The sequence below is a fragment of the Musca autumnalis genome, unplaced genomic scaffold (genome assembly GCF_047663935.1).
Source record: "Musca autumnalis isolate F117 unplaced genomic scaffold, ASM4766393v1 scaffold_4, whole genome shotgun sequence".
In the NCBI taxonomy this organism is placed as follows: Eukaryota; Metazoa; Arthropoda; class Insecta; order Diptera; family Muscidae; genus Musca; species Musca autumnalis.
In genome coordinates this window covers 86,267,467-86,287,206 of record NW_027411977.1, presented here as the reverse complement: position 1 = coordinate 86,287,206, position 19,740 = coordinate 86,267,467, and the positions used below count along the sequence as shown (strand labels likewise).

The 19,740-nt window shown below is 38.0% G+C and overlaps 1 protein-coding gene across 1 annotated transcript; it reads right to left on the bottom strand.

The window, feature by feature from the left end:
- Nucleotides 1–9,286: 9,286 nt before the first annotated feature.
- LOC141404345 (uncharacterized) lies at nucleotides 9,287–19,699 on the bottom strand. Its single transcript, XM_073987877.1, has 2 exons — nucleotides 19,550–19,699; nucleotides 9,287–10,329 (listed from the first exon to the last, which is right to left on the bottom strand). The coding sequence occupies exons 1-2, from the start codon at nucleotides 19,572–19,574 to the stop codon at nucleotides 9,368–9,370; spliced, it is 987 nt and encodes a 328-aa protein (XP_073843978.1). The 5' UTR covers nucleotides 19,575–19,699; the 3' UTR covers nucleotides 9,287–9,367.
- Nucleotides 19,700–19,740: the final 41 nt, after the last annotated feature.

Genomic DNA, 19,740 nt, shown 5'->3' with positions numbered 1-19,740 from the left:
CGTTATATGGGGTATACCAAAACTTGGACCTAGGTCCACAACTTTTGTTATATAAGTTTAGTTACACTTAAGAACCCTAAATGTCAAATTATAGCTATATCGGTCTGAAAATGTAGCTAAAAACGTCAAAATAACGTAAATCGGGAGGTACCGTTATATGGGGGCTACACCAAAACGTGGACCTATGTCCACAAGTTTTTTCACATAAGTTTATTGACATTTAAGAACTTCAAATGTCAAATTATAGCTAAATCGGTCTGAAAATGTAGCTAAACCCGTCAAAATACCGTAAATCGGGGGGTACCGTTATATGGGGGCTATACCAATACGTGGACCTATGTCCACAACTTTTGTTATATAAGTTTATTGACTTTTAAGAACCCCAAATGTCAAATTATAGCTACATCGGTCTGAAAATGTAGCTAAAAACGTCAAAATACCCCAAATCGGGGGGTACCGTTATATGGGGGCTATACCAAAACGTGGACCTATGTCGACAACTTCTAATTTATAAATTTATTAACACTTAAGGACCCTAAATGTCAAATTATAGCTACATCGGTCTGATAATGTAGCTAAAAATGTCAAAATACCGTATATCGGGGGGTACCGTAATATGGGGGCTATACCAAAACGTGGACCTATGTCCACAACTTTTGTTATATAAGTTTATTGATACTTAAGAACCCTAAATTTCAAATTATAGTTAAATCGGTCTAAAAATTTAGCTAAAAACGTCAAAATACCGCAAATCGTGGGGTACCGTTATATGGGGGCTATACCAAAACGTGGACCTATGTCCACAGGTTTTGTTATATATGTTTGTTGACACTTAAGAACCCTAAATGTCAAATTATAGCCAAATCGGTCTGAAAATGTAGCTGAAAACGTCAAAATACCGTAAATCGGGGGTACCGTTATATGGGGGCTATACCAAAACGTGGACCGATATAGCCCATCATCGAACTTGACCTGCCTGCAAACAAAAGACGCATTTTCCCAAAATTTCAGCGTCCTATCTCTATTTTTGTGGATGCTAGAGTGGATGCTAGGTCTGAAAATGTAGATAAAAACGTCAAAATGCCGTAAATCGGGGGTACCGTTATATGGGGTATACCAAAACTTGGACCTAGGTCCACAACTTTTGTTATATAAGTTTAGTTACACTTAAGAACCCTAAATGTCAAATTATAGCTATATCGGTCTGAAAATGTAGCTAAAAACGTCAAAATACCCCAAATCGGGGGGTACCGTTATATGGGGGCTATACCAAAACGTGGACCTATGTCGACAACTTCTAATTTATAAATTTATTAACACTTAAGAACCCTAAATGTCAAATTATAGCTACATCGGTCTGATAATGTAGCTAAAAATGTCAAAATACCGTATATCGGGGGGTACCGTAATATGGGGGCTATACCAAAACGTGGACCTATGTCCACAACTTTTGTTATATAAGTTTATTGATACTTAAGAACCCTAAATTTCAAATTATAGTTAAATCGGTCTAAAAATGTAGCTAAAAACGTCAAAATACCGCAAATCGTGGGGTACCGTTATATGGGGGCTATACCAAAACGTGGACCTATGTCCACAGGTTTTGTTATATATGTTTGTTGACACTTAAGAACCCTAAATGTCAAATTATAGCCAAATCGGTCTGAAAATGTAGCTGAAAACGTCAAAATACCGTAAATCGGGGGGTACCGTTATATGGGGGCTATACCAAAACGTGGACCGATATAGCCCATCATCGAACTTGACCTGCCTGCAAACAAAAGACGCATTTTCCCAAAATTTCAGCGTCCTATCTCTATTTTTGTGGATGCTAGAGTGGATGCTAGGTCTGAAAATGTAGATAAAAACGTCAAAATGCCGTAAATCGGGGGTACCGTTATATGGGGTATACCAAAACTTGGACCTAGGTCCACAACTTTTGTTATATAAGTTTAGTTACACTTAAGAACCCTAAATGTCAAATTATAGCTATATCGGTCTGAAAATGTAGCTAAAAACGTCAAAATAACGTAAATCGGGAGGTACCGTTATATGGGGGCTACACCAAAACGTGGACCTATGTCCACAAGTTTTTTCACATAAGTTTATTGACATTTAAAAACTTCAAATGTCAAATTATAGCTAAATCGGTCTGAAAATGTAGCTAAACCCGTCAAAATACCGTAAATCGGGGGGTACCGTTATATGGGGGCTATACCAATACGTGGACCTATGTCCACAACTTTTGTTATATAAGTTTATTGACTTTTAAGAACCCCAAATGTCAAATTATAGCTACATCGGTCTGAAAATGTAGCTAAAAACGTCAAAATACCCCAAATCGGGGGGTACCGTTATATGGGGGCTATACCAAAACGTGGACCTATGTCGACAACTTCTAATTTATAAATTTATTAACACTTAAGAACCCTAAATGTCAAATTATAGCTACATCGGTCTGATAATGTAGCTAAAAATGTCAAAATACCGTATATCGGGGGGTACCGTAATATGGGGGCTATACCAAAACGTGGACCTATGTCCACAACTTTTGTTATATAAGTTTATTGATACTTAAGAACCCTAAATTTCAAATTATAGTTAAATCGGTCTAAAAATGTAGCTAAAAACGTCAAAATACCGCAAATCGTGGGGTACCGTTATATGGGGGCTATACCAAAACGTGGACCTATGTCCACAGGTTTTGTTATATATGTTTGTTGACACTTAAGAACCCTAAATGTCAAATTATAGCCAAATCGGTCTGAAAATGTAGCTGAAAACGTCAAAATACCGTAAATCGGGGGGTACCGTTATATGGGGGCTATACCAAAACGTGGACCGATATAGCCCATCATCGAACTTGACCTGCCTGCAAACAAAAGACGCATTTTCCCAAAATTTCAGCGTCCTATCTCTATTTTTGTGGATGCTAGAGTGGATGCTAGGTCTGAAAATGTAGATAAAAACGTCAAAATGCCGTAAATCGGGGGTACCGTTATATGGGGTATACCAAAACTTGGACCTAGGTCCACAACTTTTGTTATATAAGTTTAGTTACACTTAAGAACCCTAAATGTCAAATTATAGCTATATCGGTCTGAAAATGTAGCTAAAAACGTCAAAATAACGTAAATCGGGAGGTACCGTTATATGGGGGCTACACCAAAACGTGGACCTATGTCCACAAGTTTTTTCACATAAGTTTATTGACATTTAAAAACTTCAAATGTCAAATTATAGCCAAATCGGTCTGAAAATGTAGCTGAAAACGTCAAAATACCGTAAATCGGGGGGTACCGTTATATGGGGGCTATACCAAAACGTGGACCGATATAGCCCATCATCGAACTTGACCTGCCTGCAAACAAAAGACGCATTTTCCCAAAATTTCAGCGTCCTATCTCTATTTTTGTGGATGCTAGAGTGGATGCTAGGTCTGAAAATGTAGATAAAAACGTCAAAATGCCGTAAATCGGGGGTACCGTTATATGGGGTATACCAAAACTTGGACCTAGGTCCACAACTTTTGTTATATAAGTTTAGTTACACTTAAGAACCCTAAATGTCAAATTATAGCTATATCGGTCTGAAAATGTAGCTAAAAACGTCAAAATAACGTAAATCGGGAGGTACCGTTATATGGGGGCTACACCAAAACGTGGACCTATGTCCACAAGTTTTTTCACATAAGTTTATTGACATTTAAGAACTTCAAATGTCAAATTATAGCTAAATCGGTCTGAAAATGTAGCTAAACCCGTCAAAATACCGTAAATCGGGGGGTACCGTTATATGGGGGCTATACCAATACGTGGACCTATGTCCACAACTTTTGTTATATAAGTTTATTGACTTTTAAGAACCCCAAATGTCAAATTATAGCTACATCGGTCTGAAAATGTAGCTAAAAACGTCAAAATACCCCAAATCGGGGGGTACCGTTATATGGGGGCTATACCAAAACGTGGACCTATGTCGACAACTTCTAATTTATAAATTTATTAACACTTAAGGACCCTAAATGTCAAATTATAGCTACATCGGTCTGATAATGTAGCTAAAAATGTCAAAATACCGTATATCGGGGGGTACCGTAATATGGGGGCTATACCAAAACGTGGACCTATGTCCACAACTTTTGTTATATAAGTTTATTGATACTTAAGAACCCTAAATTTCAAATTATAGTTAAATCGGTCTAAAAAATTTAGCTAAAAACGTCAAAATACCGCAAATCGTGGGGTACCGTTATATGGGGGCTATACCAAAACGTGGACCTATGTCCACAGGTTTTGTTATATATGTTTGTTGACACTTAAGAACCCTAAATGTCAAATTATAGCCAAATCGGTCTGAAAATGTAGCTGAAAACGTCAAAATACCGTAAATCGGGGGTACCGTTATATGGGGGCTATACCAAAACGTGGACCGATATAGCCCATCATCGAACTTGACCTGCCTGCAAACAAAAGACGCATTTTCCCAAAATTTCAGCGTCCTATCTCTATTTTTGTGGATGCTAGAGTGATTACCACAGACGGACGGACGGACGGACGGACGTGCTCAGATCGACTTAGAATTTTACCCTGATCAAGAATATATATACTTTATAGGGTCGCAAATGAGTATTTCAATGCGTTACAAACGGAAAAACAAACTTAATATACCCTCCATACTATGGTGGAGGGTATAAAAATCATTCTATGTAGGCATCCTTTTGGTTTTTTGTGGCTTATGAGCAAATATATTTGTATTAATGTGTAAATTTATGTTTTTCGAACATTAATGTTTTCACACATTCTTATGGTGAACACACTAACGCCATCCTAATTTGACAATTTTTTGAACCAAAGATGTATAACATAACACGATAAGACATTTCCATTGCTACTATACATCGGCAGATGGTGCAGGTGGTCTAACATAATGCGAAGTTACAATATTGTGACATGAATTATGTTATATTTAACATAGTTCACATTGGTGTACGCTTTTGTTTCTGTTAATTGTATGTTATACATTAACGCCCTCTATGCTTGAATATGAAAATTTTAAAAATTTTGCATGATGTCCAATCTTTAAGATTGTATGTCTTTGTTTGAACATTAAAGAAGAAGCATTCTGTTGTCTATATGTGATTAGTCTATGGCATATTTATGAAACACCATGCAAAGATATACAATATTACAAGATGGGACATTTCCATTGCTACTATACATCGGCAGATGGTACTGGTGGTCTAACATAATGTGAGGTTACAATATGGTGACATGAATTATGTTATATTTAACATAGTTCACATTGGTGTACGCTTTTGTTTCTGTTAATTGTATGTTATACATAAACGCCCTCTATGCTTGAATATGAAAATTTAAAAAATTTTGCATGATGTCCAATCTTTAAGATTGTATGTCTTTGCACCATGTAATGGAATAGCGTGATGTTACACTATCGCACACTAGATGGCAAAGTATGTCTTTTTATTAACTTCGTGAGGCCGACCGAACAAGCCGACGAATAGATACCCAGCAAAATAAATTGGAAGTAGTACAATGTGGACTAGTTCTTTCACGGCATGTTTTGATGCAATTCAAACGGAGTCGAGAAAAAGGCACTCCATTCCTCACATTTTAACCGCATTTGGATGCAATCCAAAGAATCACATCCACTTGTCACATTTTAACAACATCCGGATGCAGTTCAACGGAGTCGTGAAAAAGGCACTCCAATTCCCAATGGAGTGCTGTTGGAGTACATGTCGAAATCTTAACTGGTGATGGGAAGACAATATCAAACCCATTTAGCAGATGAAGCAAAAAGAGTTCAGCTTGGATTATATGGAGAGCGGAGGAAACACGCATGGTTGCGATTGAATTCAATGGAGAAATTTCATAATTTGTGTTAATATAATAAAATTCTTAATATTTTTGTTTTACACAAATAATAAATGTATTTTATTTGTTCTGGGATATTTTGTAATTTTAAAATGCAATGCCAAAGGGTCATTTAAAATGCAGTGCAATGAGTGCCTCTTTCAGTAGTCACACTCTTGTAAAAATCATGACTGAAAATGCATAATTTGATGCACTTCCAGATCACTTGTACATATGATTTAACTGCTTCTTTGCAGGCAAACTTTTTGCTGGGTATGAGTGGATTTAGGTAAAAACAAAAAAATTAAAAGTTGCTAATTGTATGCACGGTGCTCTTGAACCAAATTTAAATTATAGGTGCTTACCTTTTTTTACAAATACATTTATAAATGTTTAAATATGTATACCCTGCCAGCATTTTCATTCGCACATTACCCGATGTAGTCACTACCAAGCGATAGAAATACTCGCCTGCGAGCTCGCATTCTTATCGATGAAGTCTAACCATGCGGGAAGAAATGAATTACGGCCAAGATACTACCTGTGAAAGTCGATATTGTGAAAAAAGTTAGTTTAGCGATAAAATTGGTTGTGACAAAAAAAAAAATTTATTTTTTTTTTGTTTCTATTTTTTTAGTTTTTTATTATTGTAATTACTTTTCCAACGTACATATGTTTTCAAAGAACTATTTTTTGTTGAAATTGTCGTCTACGTTAATTTTGTCACTTTAAAAATGTTATGTTGTCTGGCCTGGGAATCAAACCCGGGACATTACGAGTGCAAAGCGGACATGCTAACCACTGCACCACCGTGGCATATAAACAGCAGATTGATAAATGGTTTATATTAGTTCAAGGCTGTACACGCCTTAAATGAATCTAAACAATCGAAAGTGTCTGCATAGGCGATAAAAAGTGTTTGCACACGCGATAGTCGTACGCCGTAAGGATTGCTTGTGTAAACAATCAATAATCGCATTTCGATCTTTTTCGCTGACTCTAAGTAGTTATTGGGGACGATCAAAACAGGACTGCAATAAATTTGTTATTGTAAAATCCTAAAGTGTCGTTCTTTTACAAAAAGTGAGAGTCAATTGCGATTGCTTTTTGTAGACGGAGTGAGAAACTCACTTCCAATTGCTAGCAGGGTAGAGGAAAGTATGAATGTATTGGTGAAAATGGTTTGTAACTTTACTATTGTCTTGCCAATACTGTCTGTGTGTAAACGCCTAGTAAGCATCTGACAAATACCGAAGTCTTAGTTAGAGGTAGTTTACACTATCTATCAATGTCATATGACATGAAATAAAAACATTCCATATTTACCCACGGAGGCAATGTGGAGACGTCGTTTTTTTACATTTTTGCTGGTGTGGACGCACATAGTAAATGGCGTAAGAAAAATCTCCAATATTACACATATTAGCGAATATATAACGATGAAAAATTTCATGTCATATGACATTTACATATAGTGTAAACTACCCCTTAGTTGAACTTTCCCATGGAGGTATTATGTTGCTGACAATATCCTTGAGGGCGGCAAGGTTTGCATGCTGGGCAAGTTGGACCATCATCATGTCCGCTTTGACCCCGCTTGGTGATGCTTTGTATTGGATCACCTCCGTTTATTATATGATCCAATATTTTATTGTTGACCAATTCCTCAATATCTGAAAGATGGTCTTTGGGTAGCTTTCCGGAACATCTATTGGTATCGATCACTGCATAGTTCGTCCCTGTAGCGTTTCTTGGCTATCTTGGAGTGAGATGGCGGCTCCCTACCAGTGGTTCATGACACGGTTTTCCCGATACATTTCAAGATGTGGAGCTCTTTTACTTTTTTGTCTTCGGGAGATCTTATCGTCTTACCCACTTCCGAAGAATTGGAGGCAATGTTCATGAGCCCTTTGGGAGCATCTTGCGCGTATAGTTTTTTTGTTTGCCCGTTGCTTCTTGAACTTGCGCCGTTGAGTCCCTGACAGCTGTTTTTTGAGTGTTGTAAGCTTTGCAATGCTGTCGCTCACTTCGTTTTCCATGACGGTTATATTTTTGTTGCTTTCGCTATCGGATTCGGAGTCTGAAGGCTGGGTCGAGCATGAACTTCCCCTTAGTTTCTCAGTCTCTTCCTTCCTGTATTTACCCTTAGGCTGTGTGCTTGTCGCAGTATCTTCGACCACAGGAGAGATAACCACGAGGTGTGACTCACAGGCAGATCAACTACATCCGCCGGCACTGACTTTATTACCGCACCGTAACTTTTTCATATTGTTCAACTTTCTTCATATTGTGTTTTAAGGGAAAATCCGGGGAAAATAAATTCCCTGAGGCTGGTGATCGCACTAATTCGCTCAGGAACAGGTTTAGTCACAAAGTGAATTCTCTAGATCTAGAACAAAGTAATACGATCATCCGCTTCCCCCTATCCAACGGTGAGGACGCGCCCGGTAGGTGAACTAATAAACACCCCCGGAATCATAATGTTAAATTGCATGCTTATTCTTTGCCTAAAACTCAAATATTTCCAACAATTTCGGGCCGGTCGGACTATTATTCTATTCGGACTATTGTCCATTATTCCAATAATTACAAAATCGGATAAGAATTTTGTTTTTGGTCCATTTCACCCCTTATGGTCATCACCAACAACTAATGGGGTCTCTACTGGTCAGAACTTAACCTCCCCACAACATTTCGTGGCGATCCATAATTGAGGTCTGGAGTTTTTATTACATTTTTTATGGACGGACGGTCGCACATACTTAGATCGCTTTATCTCGTCAAGACATGAAAAATGGCAAGGGTCTACGATGAATATTTCGCGTTGTTCTATATGTAGTGGACAAAGAAATTATAATACCCTTTCTACATTGTTGAGTAAAGTATAAATATTCTATTCTATAGTAAGTCCAAAGACATTCTATTATCTTCCAAAAGCGATGGGATCTGATCAAACAAATTACAGGTAAACGAAGAATAAGAATAGGGTTACTAGCCATGTCGGACTATAGGAAAAGATTGGAATTAAATAACTAAAATTAAAATAAATAAATAATTGGAATATATAATTGTCGAATGATTTGTAGTATAAATGCTAGTTTCCAAGCTAAGCCTTCGTCCACCCACTAAAATAACATTCTAATATGACTGATGATAGGTCTAACCATACGTGAAACGTAATGGTTGAATGTGTGGGGCTTCGGTGGATTCATAATTTTTCAATGTACCTCTTAGACCAAATCTTAGACCTCAAATCGAACGAGAATTAATGAGAAGAATACTGCCTCTACCACCATAATAAATTCTTTAATACTAAAAGCGGTGGCATGTTTTTTTCCTCCTAAAAAATTTCTGAAAATGGACTTACGACCTTTTCGTGCGTGACAGGCGATATAACAATTGAATGTGAATTTGTATGTTTCAGAAAAAAATGTCAAATTTATTGTAAATCAATTATGCAACATTTTCAGAATTTGTTACTACAATTTAAATTAGTATTTTCTTTGATTTCCCATATAGCCCATATTAGTGTTTGGCGTGTTTGGTTGGTTGTGTGGAACTTGGGAATAACTTAAAGCAGCCAATCCACCAGGAGAATTCCAGTTTTGAGAACCTTGAGACATTGTTGTCGGATTATTGCCAACATTAGGTGGAACAGGAGGTCTGGAATTAACTGCTGGACCTTGTGGACCTTGTGGTGGTTGCACTGGTGTCTGTGTTGTATTAGCATAGCTATTGGGTAATTGAGGATATAAATGTTGCGTCTGTCCATTGCTAGGTGTCCATGATGATTGATTTGGTTGTTGTGGTCTATTTGCTCCATTATTTGGTAGCGAAGGATAAATGTGGGAGTTTGTTACATGGTTAGTGGGAGCGGATGGCTGGAAATATGTAGAATTTTTTGTATGTCCACCAGCCGATTGAGGTGAGGGATAGTATTTAGATGGATTATTGTTATACCCCACAGCAGGATTATAATTTGGTGCCGATGATGGTTGATGGTAGTAGTTGGAATAATTGTTACCATTTTGACCATATACTTGTGATTGAGGAGGTCTATAACCAGGTACAGCTCTGTGATAACGTGTGTTGTTGTATGGCCGATATGCTGTTTGATTCCAGTTATTATAAGGAGCTAAATTATTTGCAGGTTTGTAACCTGTTTGATTCCATTGGTTGTTGACAGGCGCATAACCCGATTGATTCCATTGATTTGGATTTGGATAAGAGTTGTTTGAAGGTCTATAAACTTGTCGAGTCCATTGATTGTGGCCATAGGAATTATTGGCAGGTTTATAGCCCGGTGTTAACCAACTGTTGTTGTTCGAGTAGGAATTATTTGCAGGCCTATAGCCAGTTGCATAAGTGTTATTGGGTTTACGATGGGATACATAGCTAGTTGCCTTCGGTACAGCGGATATTGCATAAATCAGAAAAAGTATGCAAACAATAGCTAAAAAAGACAAAAATTATGTTAGTTGAAAAGTGTATAAGTTTTATGTTTTCTTCTAAAGTCTTTATATGAAGTTGCTAAACACACATACTTTGTAAGGTACTCGTAGCAAGTTTTTTATATTAAATTTGTCATTCCGTTTGTAACTCATCGAAATAATCATTCGCGACCCTATAAAGTATATATATTCTTGATCAGCGTAAAATTCTAATTCGATTTAGCCCTGTCCATCTGTCTGTTTGTCCGTCTTTCGGTTCGTCCGTCTGTTGTAATCTTGCTATCTTCCGAATGAGTCATACTACATGGCCGAAATTTTGTACACATATGTTTTTGGTCTGACCTTAGGTCAAGTTCGAAGATGGGCTATATCGGTCCACGATTTGGTATAGCCCCCATATAACGGTACCGCCAGATTTCAGATATTTTGACATTTTTAGCCACATTTTCAGACCGAATTAGCTATAATTTGACATTTAGGGTTTCCAGTGACCAAGAAAATTCTCCACCAGAAATTATGGACATAGGTCCAAGTTTTCTTGTAGCCCCCATATGATGGTACCGCCAGATTTCAAGTATTTTGGTTGTTTTAGCTACATTATCTAGCCGAATTAGCTATAATTTGGCATTTAGGGTTTCTAGTGATCAAGTAACTTCTCCAGCTACAATTGTGGGCAAAGAAAGAAAAATAACAAGTTAGAAAGTGCTATAGTGGGTACGGGGCCGACTATGTGGTACCCTACACCACTACCTCTGTGCATAATCTTTTCACTCGAAAATATTTCTTTTAGAGAGGTACGAAAGTTTTCACCTATCTGGCTTTTATACTAAATGACTTAAGGCGAACTGAACAAAAAAAATTAATATATAATTTTATATTTGACTACTATCGACATCACCGACATCAATATGCTTCTATCTCTGTGAGAAAATTTCGTGATGATCCGATCAAAATTCCGACCTGTAGTGTGGTTGCAGAAAAATTTGAAAAAAGGGATGTATTACCGACTATTGCGATATCTCTATTATTTGATCACCTACGCCAACCTACTTTGCATAATTTTAAAGATAGGATCTTCTACTTTCTTAGTCAGGCTTTGCTTTTAGATGGACCCCAAATGAAAAGTTGGGTTCTATTAGCGACTATTGCGATATCTTCGTTGTTTGACCACCTACGACAACCTACGTTACATCGTTGTAAAGGTGATATTTTCTACTTCCCTAGCCTTTGCTTTTGGTATACCCCTTATAGACGCTGAGATATTTGCTTTGGAATAAAATGTTGACTTTTATTAAATATTATCCGATCATCACCAATATCAATAGGCTTCTTCCTTCGGGAAAACCTTCATTAACCTTCGAAATTTCGTGACGATCCGATCCAAATTACGACCTGTAGAACTGGGTGACGTAGGGGATGGAAGATACCAAGGAACGGTCCTGACCGGTTTTAACATGGAAAAGCCCAGGATTTATCTTGGTCCCTGTTTCATATCAAGTGGACACTGACCTCCCCGTGGTATCACCTGGGGAACGTTAAAAACTTGGGTTTGGGCGTCGGGTTAGTAACGCTCCCCTACAAAAAACAGCCTACTATGAAAAAACGAAAGAAAAGAAAAACAAACCCCTCTAAAGTTGACGAACCCCGCAAACGTTTTAAGGACCATGATCTGCGAATCTGCATCTGTAATGTTCGCACTCTTTATAGAGAAGGTGCAGTCTTCGCATTGGCAGACGTACTTGAAAAGCTGCCATGACATAAAACATGAGTTTGGTTGCGGATTCGTAGTTAGTCGGAGGCTAAAACATCTGGTATCAAGCTTCACCCCAGTGAATGAAAGACTTGCTGCAATTCGAATAAAAGCTAAATTCTTCAACATCAGCTTTATTTGCGCTCATGCTCCCACTGAAGAAAAGGACGAACAGACCAAAGATATATTTTACGAGCGCTTAGAAGAAACATATGACCGTTGCCCTGCCCATGACATTAAAATCATTCTAGGCGATTTTAATGCAAAATTGGAAAGGAGAATATCTTTGGCCCAACAGTCGGGAAATTCAGTCTCCACAGTGAAACATCTGACAATGGTATGAGTCTGATAGACTTTGCAGCTGCAAAAAACATGGTAGTTAGCAGTACCAGATTTAATCATCTCGATATTCATAAGGGCACCTGGCTGTCTCCAGATCAGAAAACAAGAAATCAAATTGATCATGTTGGATAGATGGAAGACACTCATCGAGCGTGTTGGACGTTCGATCGTTCCGAGGCGCAACCATTGATTCGGACCACTACCTTGTTGCAGCAAAGGTACGCACCCGCTTAAACGTAGCAAACAAAGTACGAACAGACACAACACGAAAGTTAGACATCGGTAAGCTGCAATCACAACATATAGCCACAGCATATTCCACTCAACTAGCCCAATTGCTTAATCAAAGCACTCCTCATCCCGATAACATATCAGCGCAATGGCAAAGCATTGCACACAAACAGCCGCAAAATGCATACTTGGATACCAGAGACCTCCTCCAAGGAATCCATGGTATGATCAGGAGTGTCGTGCTGCTACCGAAGAGAAAAATGCGGCATATAGGGCTACTTTACAATCCGTAGCAACGCGTAGCGCACGAGAGAGATACAGGGAGAAAAGGAGAGAGGAGAAACGTCTTTTCCGCAGGAAAAAGAGAGAGATGGAAAAGTGGGAGTGTGAAAAAATCGAGATGTACAGGAGCCAGAATGAAGTCCGAAAATTCTACCAAGGAGGTAATATGGTAATTTGGTAACTGATACAGATAGTGTACTCAGGATATAGAAAGAACATTTTTCAAAACTGTTGGTATACAATAGCAGCGATGACGACGAAGATACCACAGTCCCAATCCCAGAAGATGGTATTGAATGTATACCGCTCATCCAAGATGAGGTAAAGACAGCAATAAATCGGCTGAAGAATAATAAGGCAGCAGGAGCCGATGGCTTACCAGCCGAGCTGTTCAAAACCGGAGGCGACACGCTGATAAGGTGTATTCATCAGCTAGTTAGCACCATCTGTCAGGAAGAACGACTACCCGGCGATTGGAACCTGAGTATCCTGTGCCCCGTCCACAAGAAGGGAGATAAACTGTATGCTCTAACTATAGGGGCATAAGTCTACTCCCTATTGCCTACAAGATCGTGTCAGGGATATTGTGCGAACGACTAAAGCCCATGGTCAACGAAATAATTGGACCATACCAATGCGGCTTTAGACCTGGCAAGTCCACCATTGATCAGATATTTACCCTGCGCAAATCCTGGAGAAAACCCAAGAGATGCATATCGACACCTACCACCTTTTTGTCGATTACAAAGCAGCCTTCGACAGCCCTCTACTCTCAAAGGTATTCCAAGCCATGTCTGAATTGGTATCCCCGCAAAGCTCACCCGGCTTTGTAAAATGACTTTAACTGACACGAGGTCCTCAGTTAAAATAGGAAAAAAACCTCTCCGAAGTGTTTGGTACCAAAAGAGGTTTCAGACAAGGAGACAGTCTTTCGTGTGATCTCTTCAACATCCTGCTGGAAAAGGTTATACGAGAGGCAAACGTCAAAAGAAGTGGCACAATCTACACCAATAGTCACATGTTACTTGCTTTTGCTGATGATATAGACGTCATGGGTCGATCAGTAAAAGAAGTAACTGATACCTTTATGAAGGTCGAAGGAGAATCTGCTGAAGTGGGTCTGGCGGTAAACGGTGAGAAGACCAAGTTGATGGTGTCGACGCGCAAAGCGTCCATTGAGCTCTGACCGACTGTGGTAGTTGGTTCCTATAATATTGAGGTAGTAAAAGACTTCGTCTACCTCGGCACCTCCGTAAACACAACAAACGACATCAGTTGTGAAATAAAAAGTAGAATTGTATTGGCCAACTGATGCTACTTTGGTTTAAGTAAGCAGTTTAAAAACAAAGCCACATCTCGTCAAACAAAAATAACGCTCTACAAAACACTGATACTACCCGTGCTGATGTATGGCTCGGAAGCCTAGGAGCTTGCGCAAGCAGACATGGCAGTGCTTGGTGTGTTTGAGAGAAAAATTTTTCGAAAGATCTACGGACCAATCTGCGTTGACGGTGAATATCGACGTCGTATGAACCACGAGCTGTATCTGCTATACAACGACATCAATATTGTTAAACGTATCGAGATACAGCGATTGCGTTGGCTACGCCATATCATAAGAATGAGCGATGATGAACCCGAAGCAATAAATAGAGAGAATTGGAGATCTTTTCTTAGTTCGGTCTATGGAACAAATGTTCTGTAATGAGCCAGCTAAGTAAGTAAGTAAGAACTTTGTGAACTTTGATCATTGTAAAATTGCTTCCAAATGTATGTACATCAAGTCCGAAGAAGGTCTATATTGTCCAACACTTTTTGGGTGATGACACCTTTTGATCCCAGTTGATCCACCGACTTAATAGCCCAAAAGCTCTGAAAAATCTGCCGGCAATAACTAAAATTACTGATAAGCACGATTACTTACGAATTAGTTATCCGATTTCGACATCTTAAAATTGCTTCCAAATGTGAAATAAGTTCGAAGAAGATCTAGCTAGGTCTGGAAGCTTTAGAACCACACAAAAGTATCTTTCGTTTGGATTGGAGGATGGTATTGGCAGCAGCAGGTTTATCGCTGGTGCAATCAATGCGGGTATTGCTTTCGGCATCGTAGCACCCACACAAAATCAAAAAAAAAAAAAAAGAAATCGAGGACAACTTTGAAATTTTCTCCAGAAATTTCTCGATGCAGGTCGACGTTTTTATACAGCCCCCATAGAACGGTATTCCCAACTTTCTGCATTTTAAAAGTTTTAGCCACATTATTCACCAGAATAACTGAAATTTCTGTAATCTGAAATCCCCTGCAAATCAAAAAATTGGTTTTGGCCAATTTTATGTTTTGAGGTTTTTTGACAATTTCGAACCGAGATTGCTGAAATTTCATATTGTGTGTTGTCAGAGTATAAAAAAACTCAATCCGAAAAATTGCAAATATTTGTTCACGTTTTAAAAAGAACAGCGGTGACGTCCACGTTTAACGAGTTTTAATTCATTTTCCTTACATAGTGTCCGTAACTTGATATTTTGGAATCTAAATGGGTAGCAAACCTCAACTCAGAAATTTATTTAAATATAAATTGATTATCATCAATTAAGATATCATGTTCATCCAAGCAGTATGCCATGACGTAGAGGAAGAGCATAGTACTGTCGTAAAAGAAAGGAGACTAATTGTTCACATTTACTTCTATACAGTTCGTGGTGGAGTGTATGCAAAGTTTGCCCGGTCGAACTTAACGCCGTTCTCACTTTTTTCAACATTTCTTTGCACCAATCGACAGTTGCCTTTTTTGAGCGATTGTCAAATTGTGCCGGATCCAACGATATCAAACTTTTTTTACGGATGGGAGTTTATGTAATATCGAATGTCACATGACGATCTTGAATTATCAGTTCACGCACGGCATCAATGTTCTCTGAGACAACGGTCATTTTTGGACGACCTTTATCTTTGAGGGAGCGTCGGCCACGATTGAATTCATTAAACCAGTGTTTTCACAGTGCTATAGAATGGTGATTCGCTTCATCGCCATACAAAGATTTAAATTCATTGATGCTTTCTTTCCGTGATAATCGAAAGGTGTAAAAATGATCGGAAGAAAAAGTTCACAAGTGTTCCATTTTTTGACAAATTAATTTTTCTAGTCACTGTAAAAGACGCAACACATGGTCGTTCGTCAAACAATACTAATTTTATTCTAAACAAGTAAAAAGTATCAGTCGGCTTTGCCGACAGAAATATACCCTCAGCTTATGTGAATTGAAACTTTCATCTACGGACTGATCGAATGTATTTAGGGTCTTCTCCGAATTTTGTGGTCCTTTTTAGACATTTGAACCTGCCGAAAAAAACGTGGAATAGGATTAAAATTCAAAAGTGTTGCGGAGGAGGTACTTAAAGGTATCCACCTACATAGTCCATTATGGAAGTAAATCTTATTTTCAGTCATATCTTTTCGACATTTCCAAAGGATCTTGGAACAGACCCTAAAATGCACTTACATACACACAAATGTTGAACTTTTGTGGGGAAGGTACCCTAAGGAGAGGACCGATATGGGCCATTTTGGAAGTTAAACTAAATTTGGACAAAATATTAGGGGATCCAAAGTCTGGACCAAATTGGTTGCCCCGTCCAATAGATATCGTGCATACCATTTGAGTGACATTTTTTAAATCTGTTACCTCCCAGAAGGTGTGGCTCATCTTCGAACTGAAACTTTTCTCAAAAAGTATGGACTTACCCCTGAAATAACTTTTACCATAGTAATTAAGGCAGCGAATGCAAGTTGGTTCAACAGAAATCAAAGTGATTCGAGAGCAGGTCTTAAAGTGAACTTATCCGAAATTTTGTGTAGGAGGTACCCGAAAGAGTCTACACAAATAGTCCATATTCGAACCTGATGTACACGGTGCGCCTTAACTAATTTTAAATGGAATGAGCTACTACAATGCTCATAGATGAGAAATATCTAGAAACAAAAAAAAAAAAAAAAATCGCCGGAGGGATTTTCAACTAAATCGCGATTTAAGTTCACATTTTTAGGGGTTCTTTAGGTATTCACGATTTTGTTTCGAAACCGCGCGTCTTATGTAAATGGGCATAAACAAATGTTGTAGCTGTGAAAATTCTCCACAAGATTGACCTTTATGATACTTTCGTAGGTTTCATCCTTTTTGAGATATAGAAGTTCAAATTGTGACATTGCACTGATAGCATCGCCCCCTTATAAAACAATGTCATTACTGCAATTTCCCAAATAAAACTTATATATCTTGAAAATGGTACAACCTAGGAAAATATTTTCACAGCTTCAACATTTTCTTTAGTCCCATTTTGATATGACTTGCGGTTTCCAAGCAAAATCTTGAAAACTTAGATAAAAACCTAAAAATTTGAACTGAACCTCTATATCTCAAACATGGTAAAACCTACGAAAAAACCTAAAGGCCAATCTTATAGAGAATTTTCACAGCTACAACATTTTCTATATACTCATTTCAATACGACTTGCGGTTTCCAAGCAAAATCGTGAAAACCTAAAAAAACCCAAAATTGTCAATTTTGATCGCGATTTATTTAAAAATCCCTCCCGCGATTTTTGCTGTTTTTTATGTTTCTTATCTATGTACATCGCTGTTTCAGAATCCGCGTAATCTTCCCATGTGTAAGCGGTTTTCATCAAAAGTTAGTTAAGACGTCCTGAGCATGATATTGTTTTATAAGGTGGCGATACAGTCAGTGCATTGTCTCAGTTTGAACTTCTATATCTCAAAAACGGTAAAACCCTACGAAAATATCATAAAGGGCAATCTTGTGGAGAATTTTCACAGCTACAACATTTTCTTTAGGCCCATTTACATAGGACTCGCGGTTTCCAAGCAAAATCGTGAAAACCTAAAGAACCCCTAAAAATGTGAACTTAAATCGCGATTTATTTGAAAATCTCTGTGGCGATTTTTTTTTCTTTCTTGATATTTCTCATCTATGAGCATTGTAGTTTCAGAATCTGCAAAAACTTCCCAGGTGTAAGCACCTTCCATTTAAATTTGGTTAAGGCACACCGTGTGTATGTATATCTGGTAAATATATTAGAAGCTATCTCGCGCACAATTTTTCCGAACATTTTTGAACTTTTGTGGGGGAGGTACCTGAAAGAGTGGACCGATATGGCTTATCTTCGAACTTAAACTAAGTTTGAACAAAATATTACGAAGGCCAAATTTTGGAAAGAATCGACAGATCCAGACTGGCAGACGGAAGGACATGGCTACATCAACTCCAAATTGTCTGAAACGGATTTCGTCCAAACATACTTGGGGTCTAAAACCATTATTTCGATGAGGTTCATTTTGCCCGTATGAAAGTGTATATACCCTCGTTGGAATAAATGTTGGGGGTATAAAAATGGTAGACGGCTTCTACAACACGTATATAGTAGCCCTCGTAAATGTTGAATATTTAGGGTCTCTCCTTTGTACAATTCTCGTAATAAAATTGTTAGTAGTCTTTGTGATAAAGCTACAACATTATTCTCCATACTTCTCTCCATAAGTTTTCATAATCCTCTCCCAATTGGGATTTTTGCAATATAAGAAGATTTAGATAGAATTTGTTGCGGGCAATGCTGACTTATTTATGTTTTCTAGTTTCGTCTATACAGAGAGACAAAAGTTTCGCTGTATTCTGCTTTTAGGTAAGGAATTTTCATAGTTTCTTTGCAAACATCCTGTTGCGTGGGGGTTTTGCTTTCCCGATCCGACTTCAAATGTACCACAGACTACATAGGAATTATAGGAGATTGTGGAAAATATTGAGACGTGACTCGGGGCGGTAACAGTCGCCTTAAACAATTTAGAGAAGTGGATCAAGTTGTTGGTAAAATTCAACAGAGTTGTTAAAATCTAGTTCGTTTGAACCTCTATATATGTAGTTCAGGGGACGCCGGTCGTTTGTTTTTGTTATGAAATAACTCATACGCAAACGAACTATGTCACTGAGTTAATTCACTAGATTTAACAACTCTAATAAATTGTTAACATCCCGCTGGAAATTTCTTCGAAACATCTATGGATGATACAGTCGAGGGATATCGACATCGTATAAACCGCAACATGGATTACTCATCCAAAGGCGGCAGTGACATAGTTAATGCTCCAAATAAAAAGTCGACTGAATACAGATCTACTGGCCTACTGGTTAAGGTTGTAGCCTCAATATCCCACCGAACGAACTGAAATTTGTCAGTTAGTCTTCGTTGTCGAAATTTGACAGCATAGGTCTGTATATAAGACAGTACCACCCGATTTTCGGTATTTTGAGGGTTTTTGTGTCAATATTCCACCGAAATGCCAGAATTTTGACATTTTGTCTTCGTTGGGGGTATACATCTTTCCACCTGAAATTTGTCGGTATAGGTCAAGTCTCTATATAGCCATTTAGAACTTTTATATTGAAGTCATTCACCAACCCATTGGTATGTCTTCATCGAATATTACGCCACGCTTCTGTGAATTGTTGTCTTTATTTATTTTCATTGATCAATATGTATGTGTATTCCATATTTAGCACTTCAATCACTTAATATTTTTACTACGTGTCAAATTGCAAATACCTTTTTCACTGTGTCTCCTCCTCATTTTTCAATCTACTAATACAACTCTTACGACAAACTTCTAAATTGAAACTGATCTTAAAAAATATTTTTCTTTTTTTGTTCAAATTGTTCACCAGCAATTGAAATTCTTATCACTTGCCATATGACAGATGATGTTCATAATCACCATCATCATCACCATTATTTAT

Coding starts and splice junctions, on each gene's coding strand:
- LOC141404345 (XM_073987877.1), bottom strand. CDS start 19,574: ATGAGGAGGAGACACAGTGAAAAAG. Junction 10,330..19,549: donor GAGGAGACACAGTGAAAAAG/GTATTTGCAATT, acceptor TGTCTTTTTTAG/CTATTGTTTGCATACTTTTT.